The sequence below is a fragment of the Rhipicephalus microplus genome, chromosome 6 (assembly GCF_043290135.1).
Source record: "Rhipicephalus microplus isolate Deutch F79 chromosome 6, USDA_Rmic, whole genome shotgun sequence".
NCBI classification, from domain to species: domain Eukaryota; kingdom Metazoa; phylum Arthropoda; class Arachnida; order Ixodida; family Ixodidae; genus Rhipicephalus; species Rhipicephalus microplus.
In genome coordinates this window covers 195,276,955-195,290,092 of record NC_134705.1, presented here as the reverse complement: position 1 = coordinate 195,290,092, position 13,138 = coordinate 195,276,955, and the positions used below count along the sequence as shown (strand labels likewise).

General features: G+C 45.4%; 2 protein-coding genes across 5 annotated transcripts in view; both read left to right on the top strand.

Annotated features, from left to right (window-relative positions):
• LOC119166814 (macro domain-containing protein PG1779) overlaps positions 1-5,668 on the top strand; it is a 30,564-nt gene extending 24,896 nt beyond the window's left edge. For all 3 annotated transcript variants that reach the window (XM_037418182.2, XM_037418181.2, XM_075867438.1), the window contains 4 exons: positions 1,280-1,383; positions 4,280-4,310; positions 4,432-4,511; positions 5,450-5,668. In XM_037418182.2, coding sequence (XP_037274079.1) covers positions 1,280-1,383; positions 4,280-4,310; positions 4,432-4,511; positions 5,450-5,539 — 305 coding nt within the window. In that variant the 3' untranslated portion in view covers positions 5,540-5,668. The remainder of the gene's footprint in view (positions 1-1,279; positions 1,384-4,279; positions 4,311-4,431; positions 4,512-5,449) is intronic.
• A 3,547-nt stretch (positions 5,669-9,215) lies between these two features.
• The window catches only part of LOC119166812 (forkhead box protein N3-like), a 61,296-nt gene continuing 57,373 nt past the window's right edge, over positions 9,216-13,138 (top strand). Inside the window, exon 1 of one of the 2 annotated variants that reach the window (XM_075867437.1) lies at positions 9,216-9,362. The gene's annotated coding sequence lies outside the window, so the exon portion shown is untranslated. The remainder of the gene's footprint in view (positions 9,363-13,138) is intronic. The other variant, XM_037418177.2, reaches the window with a different exon arrangement.

The window sequence follows — 13,138 nt, the reverse complement described above, 5'->3', positions numbered from 1 at the left end:
GGTTCTGTTCGCCTACCACTTCATGACCATTGAAGGGAAACGGACGAAGATGAAAGAGAGCCGATTGACCCATTAGGGGAAACCCTTTCCTTACGCACGCCATCACGGACCCCTCCCGCCACCGTGGCGACAATCTTGGGTGGCCCGACACACACCGAGAACTGACCAGCACGGGATAGAAACAGGATGTGGACGTACACGGACATTTGGTTTTGTTCTCAGTGTTGACAGTGGTTCTTCGTCTTTCTTACTTTCTTTTCTCTTTCTTTTTTTTCTTTTTTTCTTTTATTCTTTTAGTCTTTTTTTCTTCTCTTTTTTCTTTTTTTAGTTCTCTCTCACTCTCGCAAACATCATCAAAGGCGAGAGGGACGCGGCAGCAACGAAGTTTGGAAGTTCGTGTTAGTATAACTCATCCCCTGATGAAGGGAGGACCCCTCCCGAAACTGTTGGGAAATAAATATATTTATCCTTGTTGACAACGCTCGCGTTGTGCCATATCCCATACCTATATTATAATATGTGTGTGTGTGTGTGTGTGTGTGTGTGTGTGTGTGTGTGTGTGTGTGTGTGTGTGTGTGTGTGTGTGTGTGTGTGTGTGTGTGTGTGTGTGTGTGTGTGTGTGTGTGTGTGTTTAAGAAACATCATTTTCAAGGGTAGTAACATATTGTTAGGGACAAAAAAGCAGAGTGGGCAAGGGAGAAATGGATATTTAGGACATCTCAATCAAAATCAAGAAGAATTTGACATGGACAGGACATGTAGCGCATAGGCAAGATAACCTCTGCATATGGCCATTAAGAGCCGCTGTTCTGGATTCCATAATAATAAAATTTCTTTGGGTTTAACATCACAAAACCATCATATGATTATGAGAGATGCCATAAAGGAAGGCTCTGGAAATTTCGACCTCATGTGGTTTTTTAACATGCACCTAAATCTGAGCGCACAAGCCTCAAGAATTCTGGCCTCCACTGAAAATGTGGCCACCGCGGTCAGGATTTGATGCCGCGACCTGCGGGTCAGCAGCCGAGTGCCTTAGCCACTAGACCGCCGTGGCAGGTAACTGTCTGGATTCTAAGAGAACACAAATGTGTGAGGGAGAGACAGTAAGTTAGGTGGCCAGCTTAGATTAAGAAGTTTACAGTTTTGAAGTAGCAGCTGCAAGTAAGGTCTGGGTTGATTGGAGAATCATAGGAGAGAGCTTTTCTTAACAGTGGGCGTAGTCGGGCTGATGCTGGTGAACATTGTTTTTATTTCTGTTTTTTTTTTCCCCTATTAGATGTCATCCACACGGTCGGTCCAGTCGGTGAGAACGAGGCCAAGCTGCACAGCTGCTACCTCACGTGCCTCGAAACGCTTAAGGCCCACAAGCTGCGCTCAGTGGTGAGGACCTAGCGGCCATTGCGAGATTTTGGGCAAAGCTGTGCCTTCATCATCATAATGAGCTCTATTGTGGCTGACTGCCACAGTGTCACATTTGATGGGTTTATTGTAAATGAATATTATGTATCACCGATGTAGCCAACTTAACCTGCTCTGGCAAGCTACGTAATCTAAAACGAAAAGCCTTGAGGTGATAATAAACAAAAATATTATTTATTTATTTTTGTTGGATTCTGTGAGCCAAAACAGGCCCATACAGGAGTGAACAATGAGTACATAGGTCAATTTCACAATAGCATAAGAGAAACACAGTTCAGCACACTTCAGCACAGTGTTATGCAACGAAGTCTTAAGCGAAAAACAACAGGGAACAACATTTTCACATAACTCAGTGTGGCATACAGACAAAACTAGCAGTGTCATGGTGAACTTAGAATTTCACAATAGCATAAGAGAAACACAGTTCAGCACACTTCAGCACAGTGTTATGCAACAAAGTCTTAAGCGAAAAACAACAGAGAACAACATTTTTACATTACTCAGTGTGCCATACAAACAAAACTCACAGTGTCATGGTGAACTAAGAAATAATAAATATGAAGCTATGATAAGGACCATTAAAATTGCACCAACAAAAACTTACCTGTATTGGTAGATGAAGTCTATTTTACGCATTCTTGAGCAGTTGGTCGTATTTTCATGGGATTGCGAGTGCACGGCAGCTGCTTGCTTCGAGCTGCACGTTGACTGTCGTGATGGCGGTGAAAGCAAGGTTCACACTTTCCTGTCCTGACACTCTTCTTTTTCCATGTATCCTTTATGGTGCATTCAAGCGACGGACCAAATCCGTATGTGGATAGGCACGGACGGCGCATCACATGACCTCAAGTCAGTGATTGTCCTCATCCGCGCCTCGTTCGTATCCGCGCCTCATCTGCGCCTCGTTCTCACCTCCTCTCCCCTTGCCCCTCCTTCACCTTCCATTATTCTTGACTTCATCTCATCTTTCTTCGCGGCTTATTCAAATGAGATTGAAGGTAGGCTCAGCTGACTCCAAGAGTGCCTATGCAGTCACTCACATTATGCATAATATCTCCTTAAAAGCAAGAGCGCATAGCTTTTTTGTGTGCAAAGCAGAGGATTGGGAGGGGAGGTGTTGAGGAGGGAACGGGTTGTGCAAAGCGATTGGCTACTCCATCCCTGTCAGTGGCCTATGGGATGATAAAATAGGATTTGCTGATCAGGCGAGATGCCAGTGATGAACGTGATTGATAAAAAAACAGAGCATAAAGAGAAATAACGAGAAAATGACCCAAGAATACTTTCGGGTCACACAAGCAAGAAACGCTGATAGGGTAGTTGGAAAGAAAATTACCACTCCGATTCTTCTCAAATTCATATCTATCTGTCCCGTTTTCAGATCTTATGAGAACGACCTACATTCTATGAGCCCCAAGCCCAACCTGTGTTTCATGTCGGGATTCTGGCGGCGGAACGCCGCGACTTCAGCGGGCAAATAAGCTTGCAACCAGTACACTTTTCTTCTGCTCGAGCCGTGTGGCTGTCCCCGCAGTTCATTTCAGCTCTGCTGGGGCTTAGTTCAGGTTATTTCGGGGGTTGCATTCCAAGGCCATTACCCTTTGAGATGTCAGTCACTTTTCATTTGCTCTGATTGGTGGGTTGGAGGGTTGGTTAGTTTTCTTTAATCACCGCACACGCAGACTCTGCGGCAAGAAAAGTGGCAGTGTTGCCAATAGCGGTGCCCTTTGAACACTGATTATACGGTCAGAATGCGAGCCGAGACTGCGAAACATAATATGCAGCAGTGCAATGTGCAATGCTGGTACCTGTTATCTGAAATAGAACAAAAGACTGCCAGGCCTGCGTGGAATGCACAGTTCAGTCTCAGTGAAAGCTGGAAGAGCGGTCTTTTTAGAGCCTTTTTAAAATATTCTTTGCGTAACTGCTAGAAAAACACTTGTAGGGTACCCAGTACATCATAAGTCATCATAATTTTGGTGTAGTAGCATCCTTTGTCATTCTTTGGAAAAGCGTGGTGCCCACTACGTACGTGCAAGGAATTTTGTGCAATTCTTTTATGCTATGGTTGACGATAATGAAGAATTGCAGCCCAGGCTTTCGTGATGGGTTGTAGCATTTGACGACCAACTTGTTACCCAATTTGCATGGTATGACGCCTTGTTGTTCCCACAAGGGCGAGAGTTGCCTCGCAGTTTAGTGTTGGTCTCTGCATGGGTCGCTTGCAGTCAACACTGCTTTCGATAGCGTCAGAAATGACGCCGTCACCATCACCGTGGCAGTGTCTACGGCTGTCCCAGTTTTCAAGAGTGCTAGCAATTGCTTTAATCATGGAGGCTCAGAGGTTTGAAGCGGCCACCACTACGAGTGTTCGTAGCCGACGCCCCTGTGGTGGAACAGAGGAGGAGGGAACGGCAGAGGGCTGGGAACAAGCGTTTCGGCTCGTGTGACAGGCATCTTTCTAGAGGAGGCATTGCCTTTATTTAGGTGCACACTTAAAAAAACCCCAGTTTCTTGAAGTTAATTCGAAGTTTCCCCCCACTAAGTCGTGCCTTGCAATTGTGACATTGTTTTGGAACATGTGAAAACCTCAGAATCAACCTTTCTTCAGCCGTGTGGAAGTTGTCATAAATCTTGCATTTAAAAGGAGCAGATGAGCTCACGACATTCTTAAGTAGCTTGGTAAATGTTGATGTTATATTTCGAGGAATCATTCAGGCCTTTACTGAACCTTTGATTTATTATTCGGGATGTTATTGCTAAAGTAGTCTAGTGATGAGATATGAATGTGGATCGGCATGTGTTCAGGCTGTTGAAAAGGTCTTTTCCCTCTGTTTTCTCTTCCTTTCTTTTTTAGGCATTCCCATGCATCTCAACGGGTGTCTATGGTAAGAGAATTTTTAAAATTCTCAGGACTGTTCAGTTGCATTCAATACCTGCTCGCGAAAATTCAGCGGCGACCGTTCAAAACGTGCTGATGTTGCAACGTCCTGTTTTGTTTGGTTCTAGGTTATCCGAACGAGAAAGCAGCACACGTGGCCCTGTCAACGGCACGTGAGTGGCTCGAAGCTGACGAAAATGCTCACAAGGTACTTATTCGCTGCCGCAATCTCCCCACAGAGTTGAACTCTATTTAACCTCAGAGTGACTGAAAATTGTAAGCTTGACTCCTGTTAAGGGGCCCCCCCCCTTTCAGGTTTGGCCATTGCAGACCGAGTGTGCAGTGTAAGTCGCCTAGTGGCTATCGTGTCTTCATAGTATGAAAATGGCACTACAGTGATGAGGAATAAAACTATGGTGTCTTCAAGGGACTACTTAAATTAACATAGTGATTGGGGCTAATTGCCAATAACTAGCCTTGAATGTCTTAATTAGCTCGAGGCTTAACTTAAGAGACATGTAGGCATAATGGGCCCTACACGTCAACTCCAGGTGAAAACACGGTAAGTTCATTATTTTTCACTAGTTTCTGCCTGATATGAAGTTTGTGTCTATAGGCGGGGAGAGCACAGGGGTGCTGGGGGCTCGGGCCCCCTCCGGGCTGCTTCATGGGGTGCAGAGCCCTGCCTGGCGCTGGCCCGCGATACTTTTTAGGAGCTTGGCTCAGGTGTTCATTCACTGCCACCGCATTGTAGGCCATGCTGTCTTGCAGCTATTTCACTGGGGACTATGTATGCACGCTCCTTTTCCTTTCAGGCTATTAGAAGTCAGATCATGGGGCAATGACAAGTAGGGAGTTTAGAACGAAGTGAAAGGAATGCAAAAATTGCATTTTTTTGCAGGGCTCTTGTGTGAAATAAGTACGGGATGTATATGCGTGCAAGAGTTTTTTCATGTAACAGATATTTTATGTAACAGACATTTGCTTATGGGTATCTTCGTAATACTTTCGATAAGTCTTTCATTCTCTCTTGCTTTATATATATATATACTGGCATGGTGGCATTGTTTTATTGTTAGCTGCTTGTGCAAGCATTTTCCCATTCCTGAGTGACTTATCCCACACGTGTTACTTTTCCCATTACAGGTGGACAGAATCATCTTCTGCCTGTTTCTGGCAGTGGACGTTAGGTTGTACGAACAGCTGCTTCCCGTGTACTTTCCTCTACACGATTAGAAGAGTTGACACCCAACAAGCTCTAGCCAACCTCCTCCACCCTCCCAAAATTTCACATTTATTTCTCACATTGCCATTGCATGCGTATGGACTTTGTTCGACTAATAAACTGCATAGCTTGCAGGAAAATTCCTTGGTCTTCATCGGCGCGCGGAGCACGATGAAAAAAGTGTGTGCTTTGAGGGAGCCGACTGTTCCGTCGCCTGCCGATCTGTTGTGTACGATTCTTTGCCCGACGTGGCACCTGTGTAGGGTCTTTTTTTTTGCAAAGGAATTTTAAGCGCTGGCATGGCTCTATGTTATTATTCTCGACTGCCACACTGAAGGCCTGGTTCTGATCCCGCCCTGCCCCCCCCCCCCCCTTTTTTTTTTACTAATTGCACGCAATAGCTGTTGCAAACACTGGTAGTGGTGGTATACAACTACGTCAGTAGAATTGGCTGTTGTTATAGTCTTGTAACGGCTAGTGCTCAAAATAAAAAAAAAACTAGTTAACGTAGTAGCACGAGACATTAGTCCCGTACTCGGTGGTCACTTGGAAGTACGAGCGTGTATGTAAACAAGGACTACGAGACGAGGAGGACAAGCGTCTGAACTTGTCCTTGCCTTCTCATAGTCCTTGTTTGGTTACATGCTCGTATTTCCAAGTAGCATACATCACTAAGTCTCCTAATCAGTCATGATGTTTCAAAGCGACTTTTAGTGGCGTTTAAAGTGTTGGAAGCAATTTGACCATACTTGGCAAATCTTGCCAGGCAAAGCAGCTTTCCTTTAATTCAGTCAGTAAAATTATGCAGAGAATTTAGGTGGCCTTGCATTATCTTTGTAGATACCACACCAGTCTTATTGGGAATTCCCAAGCTGAAGCTTGGCTGACACTGGACAACTCATGTTCCGACAAGTCACCAGAAATAATGGAAGAGTGCCATCATCATCGTCAACATTTGTGGGGCATACCTAGTTTGAAGGAGTAACCACAAATCTCTTGGTTCACTGAAACGAACTAGGAAACCGATTTGATCTGCGAGAGTGCACCTGAGTGGGCTGGTTCGTACCCGTCAAAGACGAACAAACTACGCTAGACACGAGACGGAGAAAGAATGACAAGACTGAGCTAATTACCACAGGTTGATTGCTTGGATATGCAATACGTACGGAAGCACTGCAAAGAAGGGTACAACATCGGACTTGTTTGATCTCTCTTCGTCCTTACTTTACGCACTGTCGTTCTCTGCAAACATAGTTCAGGAGACCAACAAAAACAGCATTTACGCAGAGAAATAAGAAAAATTTTTACGTTACATGAGTCAGCAAAACAAGCTGTCACTTCTTTAACAAACCATTTTGCAGCTATTCAGGGCAGTTGTTAGTTCCGGTAAAGTCGATATCAAATGTTAAGCGATTATCAGGTATAAGAAAAAGCTTGATTATTTCCGCCGGTTCAGCAGGCACTCTTTAATTTATTTTTCCGGCCTGTTCTAAAAGACGACATCAACATCTACTGCGCAGTTCGACCGAATACAGTCACAAATTGTTGGGAAAGTAAAAGTTTTCTTGGACCTAGTGAACTTTTGAGATCTACTGTACGTGCACGCCGCCTTGGACGGGTTCATCTCCTTACCAAACCGTCTTCATCACAAAATTCGGCGATCAGGTGATCCTTGTGTGACATTCCTTGCTTCTATTCAATTGGGCTCTCAAGATGGCTGTTTAATAATAGTGAAAAAAAAAGGGCTATTAATTTGAATTGATTTCAGCATTGATGAAAGTTTCGCAAAAATAGCACCTCTCTCAACCTAATGCTTGGCCAACGCCACTTAACAGAGTAGTTACCAGTTAACAGAGTTAACACAGTAGTTAAGGCGTTGACTGAAGACGCACAATTAGATCACACCGAAGTATGACATCCGGCACATATGTGCATGTGCATGAGTATGCGGAAGTGGGCTTTGGTTGCTTTCGCACTCATTAGCACAACAGTCTCGTGATTATTCTGTGTGTTTCTTGTTCGCCTTGTGCACCTCCTCCATTTTTCTGCGAAGAGTAACATCATTCTGACATGAGTGACTGTGGCGTGAAGAGGAGATAAGAGTCGGGGAGATCGCTCTCTAGCTAGACAAGCCTCTGGTGTTCTCCGTTATCATTCCTAAGAGACACGACGACGTGCACAGAATTAGATTACCTAGTCATACTTTGTTTTGCAGCTTGTTATTCATAAAAAATTGCATTTCCAAGCACACGCTATAATGGAGTAACATGTCACTGGAAAAAGTCTTTTTTTTTTTTATCAAGGCTGTCACGTTTGCCTGCTAAGCGTCAGGTTTTATCTCAGCCATGTTCTGATTAAAATGCAATACAAAGAATGCTAACATGCTTCCATTTATTGTGAAATCGTTAAGTAGAATCAAACATGGTGCAGGGTAAAATGTGGAACAGAGCACTCTTTCCTCTCCCTAATGTTTCTTTCTAGACTGCATTTTGTTTCGCTCGTTCATTTCACATTGATGTGCAAACTAACCGAACAGTAAATACATCAGCTTTATTTAACTTGATTTTGAAAAACCCCAGGCGGTAAAAATTTATTTGAAGGCCCCGTTATGGCATTTATTATATAATTGCATTGCAATTCTGGCACCTCAAACCACAGAATTTCATCCACCTTGTTTTCTCAGCTGCGTTATTTGAAACATTCTTCTGGGATCTTTGTGCTGCAAAACCAGATGGCATAACCAGGTAAAACGAAAGCACTTGGCCCCAGTTTTCTGCAGTTTACAATGTATTCCAATCGTACTTCCAAGTTGTCCAGATATTTTCAATTAACAGAATTGGGCAGCTTGTATTTAGCATGTGCTTCTCTGCACTTTTTCATTGTGCTCGGAAAGATATATTCTCATAAACTGCTGTAAAATTTCAGCTGTCATACACCATGAACCATTGCAAACATTCATCAATGTCTTGTTGATACTGCCCAGAACATAATTTCGCAGAGCGTTAATTGGCTTTTTTATGAATACTTGCTTCAGATCTTTATCAGGTTGCGCAATTAGATTTGCTATTTATAAAGATCCCCGTTTCAATGATTTATTATTCGTTTATTTTACCTAGCATGCATCTAAATGTATGGTAGGTTTCGATGTGAAATGTGCGCATTTTTTTTCTCTTGTTTTTAAATGTGAAACGTGAAACCACGTCGTTTCTGCCGCTTCCGCTTTATACGCGAGGCTCCCAATGATACGCGCATTGTAACGGCACCTTTCGGTAAAACAAAAGAAAATATTTATTTTTGTGAATCGCAATTATTTCGTTTTATTGCGTTCAATTCGACAAGTCTAAGCGCTCGAAAAAGGCTAACAGGTGCCCATGCGACCGGATTTAAACGCGTCGTGCGTTCCTTTTATTATTATTTTTTACATCCTGCCGCAGGCTTCCCCGCAAACCACATCTCTCAATCTCAGGTTACCGGAAGTTAAACAAGCGCCCCCGGAAGTTCGTCACGTACGCGCCGCTCGTGCTGTTACCGTAAACTGTGCAGGACTCCCCGCTTGTCGGCAAAAACAAATACACTGCCGTTCGCACGCGTTATAAATTTTAGAATGATAATTCCGACCACAAAATTGAAAACGCCAACTTTGCGTGAACAGGTGAGCGTCGGTGTTTGGAAAATTCAGTTGTTTATCTCGTTCACGCTGGGCTCTGTTGGGGAGCGGCGCCTGGCGGAACAGCCGAAACGCTGCTACGTACACAACGATGCGAGCCAGCATAGCATCGTACTACACGAGGTGGGAGAACCAACTTTAGGAATGTTTCGCCCGGCCGCTTCACTGTAAGTGCGTTTCGTTTCTTTCGCTGGATCCCGGCTGCGTGTTGCGAATTCTTTCGCCGACGGATTGATTCTCACTACCATATTTTGCGGGACGCGGTCCGCGGCCCCGACACCACGACTTCGGGTCGGTTCACCCCCCCACCACTCCATGTGGGCCGAGGCTTAAAAATGTTGATGATCGCGAAGGACCACAAACACGCACGTCCCAGAACAGCGTTTTCATCTCCTCGCCAGGTCGTCGCCATTATTTTATTTCCCCGTCTACCTCGACTCCGCCGCTCGTCAATTAGGCTCCCAAAATATGTGGTAACGTGCAGTTAAACGTGAAAGCGTCGCTGGTGCGAACGTGCGGTTTTTGCAGCCGACCGACCGATGTGCGAAAGCTCGGCCCGGTTGCCGGTAGGCGATCGCCGAAGGTCAAGTTAATAGAAGTAAAAAAAAAAAGGGCGATCGGGATATCTTGGCCTAAATGCTTGCGGCCCTGCGTTGAATACGATGCGGAAGGTAGTTGAACGGCACGCGAGCTAATCATCCGCGACCTAACTTTCCGGGCTCGATAAACGTTTCGCCTTCGAGAGAATAGGTGTCTTTGCGAGATATTACTGCCCATGTGCTAAGAAAAAGGGAGAGAGAGAGAGAAAGAAAGAGAAATGAACGTTCTGGAAGAAACGGACCTTGGGGGGAAATAAAATAGCAGGAAACCCACACGAAAGCCTCCGCCGAAGCCTTCTTTCTATATATTTATTTTCTTTTCTTAAGCTGCAGGCGTTTCTCATAATACAGCTGTTGCTGAGATGATCATCCGTGCGAAGCGCCGCCAGGCACGGACGGGGTCGCATCGTTCGTACCGTTCACGCAGAGATCCTTCAAGACACGATACCAGCGCAATCGGATTGAAGACTGGTGCTTGTAGGAGGGGTGCTCGGTCTATCGACATGTGACCCAACTCTCATATGGCCATAGTCGTCAGAGTCGAAGTCGCTGTGTGCATGTTGTGTGGGTGTCCCGATTACACATGCCGCTGCCGTGCGGCGTAGTTCGTAGCCAGCCAGTAGTCTCTCTAGAGCAGATGTGATAAAAAGGAGTGAGCAATTAAGAGGTGATTATGCCTGTGACGCCGAGTGGAGCCCCCGTCGCATCTCGCTATCAACCTCGAAAAACAAAATCTTTTCGCTTTCTGTTTCTTGTCAGTTGTGTGTGTGTGTGCTTTAAAGTAAAGAGGGAGGCGTAGGTGTTGATAGTTCCTTTGAGGCAGATTAGAACGTGCCCGTATCTCCGGGATTATTGTTTTGATTATCGCAACATTAGCGACTACGTCCTGAAAGAAAGCTTATTCTAATGCAGCGCGCATGTTAGTCTTCGTGAGGTTTACAAACTCGGCCGCTACCGCCACGTGGTGGGGCAAATTAAAGAGAAAACACGGAGAGAGAGAAAGCTTAGGTGAGGTTTACTTACGTTGTTTACTGGTTCGGTATTTGTGTTTGTTTTTTTTTGTTTTTTTATCGTGGCTGCTCTGTGACAAGCATTTGTGACACTAAAATAACCTGATCACAATCAAATGGTGCGCCGCGGCATCGTTAAAGAGAAGAAACGAAAGAGGGGGGAGGGGATACATCGCCCAGTTGGTTGGACATGTGTGTTTATTGGAAGTAAAAACTATATCGCTGCGCACTTCTAGGGAACAAGGCTTCAGTTGGCGTAGTGTGTACGAGCACTCGGTGCGTAAGTTTCCATGTGGTTGCCATGCCGCCGGCATGCTAACGAACTGTGTAGTATACGTATTTGAAACCCGACTACAGCCGAATACATCCAATGAAAAAATGTCAGCTACGCCCACAGCTATCGCTGCTCCTCCCACAGAGAATTGATCCATCCAATAGCGCTTACTAATTTTAGTGACGTCATGAACTTTCTTCAAGTTTCATATGGTCGACATTTCAGATAGTGACATACGTCTCTGTGAGTAATAATTGTTAATTGTTGTAATTAATTATTAGCCGTTAGTGTATCTTTAGGTCGGTAATATGAACACTTTGTTAAATTTCGTCGTGGATTCGGACATTGCCACACAGTCAAACAGTATGCTTGAGCACAGCCTCCTAGATTTCCCTTGCCTGCCGGATGAGCGCGAAACTCCCGTCATCTATGGCGGCGCTACCTACGTAAGAGTAAGGGTATTTGTACTTGGCCTTTGAGATCAGCAATTTTGGCGTTAGCTAACTTCGGAGGCTATGTCTTGTTTTGAAGGGGTTGCCTGCTGAATGAACGTGAAACGCCTGTCATCTATGGCGGCGTCACTAACGTAGAGTTAATTATAATTACTCTTACGCCTTTTTAAAACATTTCTGCGTTATTTTTGTTGCACGTAAGCTCCAAAAACGTAAAAGCTTATTTGAAGACACCCCTACTCAAGTGGCGCCACTACCATAGTTCCGACGACGGCCGCTTCCCAAGTGACCGCCGATAATCGGGCAGGCAAGGGAAATCTAGGAGGCTGTGGCTTGAGGTAGTTACTACGCACTTTTAACTCCCCAATCGCCTGCTATTCACACTAGCCGAGCTCAGAAAGGAGGCCAGCTAGCATGACAGTCTTTTACAGCTGAAATGCAGGCGGGCCGTGGTTCCGTGGGGAGCGCTTTCTCTCTCTCTCTCTCTCTCTCTCTCTATTGGGTTGTAACCTAAAAACGGTGTACTTACATATTTGAAGCTCTACTAGTCAATGAATGCAGGGTCTCATTAGCGTGTTATTACGTCATGTTGTCAGCACGTATGCCCCCAACAGCCGCGCGGTTGTGGATTGGCTTCATGAGGAGATCGACGCATTACGTCTGCTGACAAGTTTTGACTTGCCGCGCCGCTATTGCGGCGCAAGTGCCTGTGGGAACGCTTTTTTCCTACGGCGGTTTGGCCGCCTTCCAATTTATCCGATGTCGTACGGGGAATGATGCTAAGACTTGTGGTTCTCGGCCGCGAAGCACGGTCAGAAAAGTACTGCGGCGTGGAGCGATTGGTATGACAGTTGGAGGCGCAGACCTCGTCCGTAGCGAAAGCTGAAGCAAAACGGTCTTCGTGACTCCGAAAAGGAGCCTGGCAGCCGCGTGGAAAGCGACTCGAACGAAATCTTCCCTGCCGTGGCACGTTTTCTTTTTTTAGGCAAGACAACGGGGTCGAAAAAGCGTAGCCACGTTGTCTCTCGGATGTTGCGTGCAGTTCGCTTGTTGTGCAGAGCAAGCAAGCGGGGGAGGACAAAGCGCTTTGGTTTTCATTATTTTTTATTTTCTCCCAACAAGAAAGCCAACAAGGTTAAGAAGAAAGAAAGGAAGCCTCTTCTCTGCTTTGCGGAGCGAGCAGCAGCAGTGCGGGGCACTGCACAAACAGCGGCTTTCGTTCTTGCGGCCGCAGGCAACTAGCGTCATTTTTCTTTTTTCTCCTCCGGAGTTTGCCATCTTGGCGTTGCCATGGAAACGATGACGCGCCGCCGCTTCTGCCTTGGCTTGTCTGCTATAGGCTCCGTCGCACCTTGGCGATTGGTACTTTTTATTATTTTTATTTTCGTGTATCTTGTTTCTACCGCTTGGTGGTCGCCGCATTTTCGTTTTTTTTTTTTGGTTTGTTTCGAACGCGGCCTCGCGTGGCTCGAAACTGTTTCTAATTCGTCTCGCTTACTTTGCTCACATCGTTCTTATGCAGTCTCCATGTCTGGCCTTTGCATTTCCTGAAAGAGAGGTTGGCGAGCTTGCCTATGTTGTTGTATAGTACGTGTGACACGGGGCGTG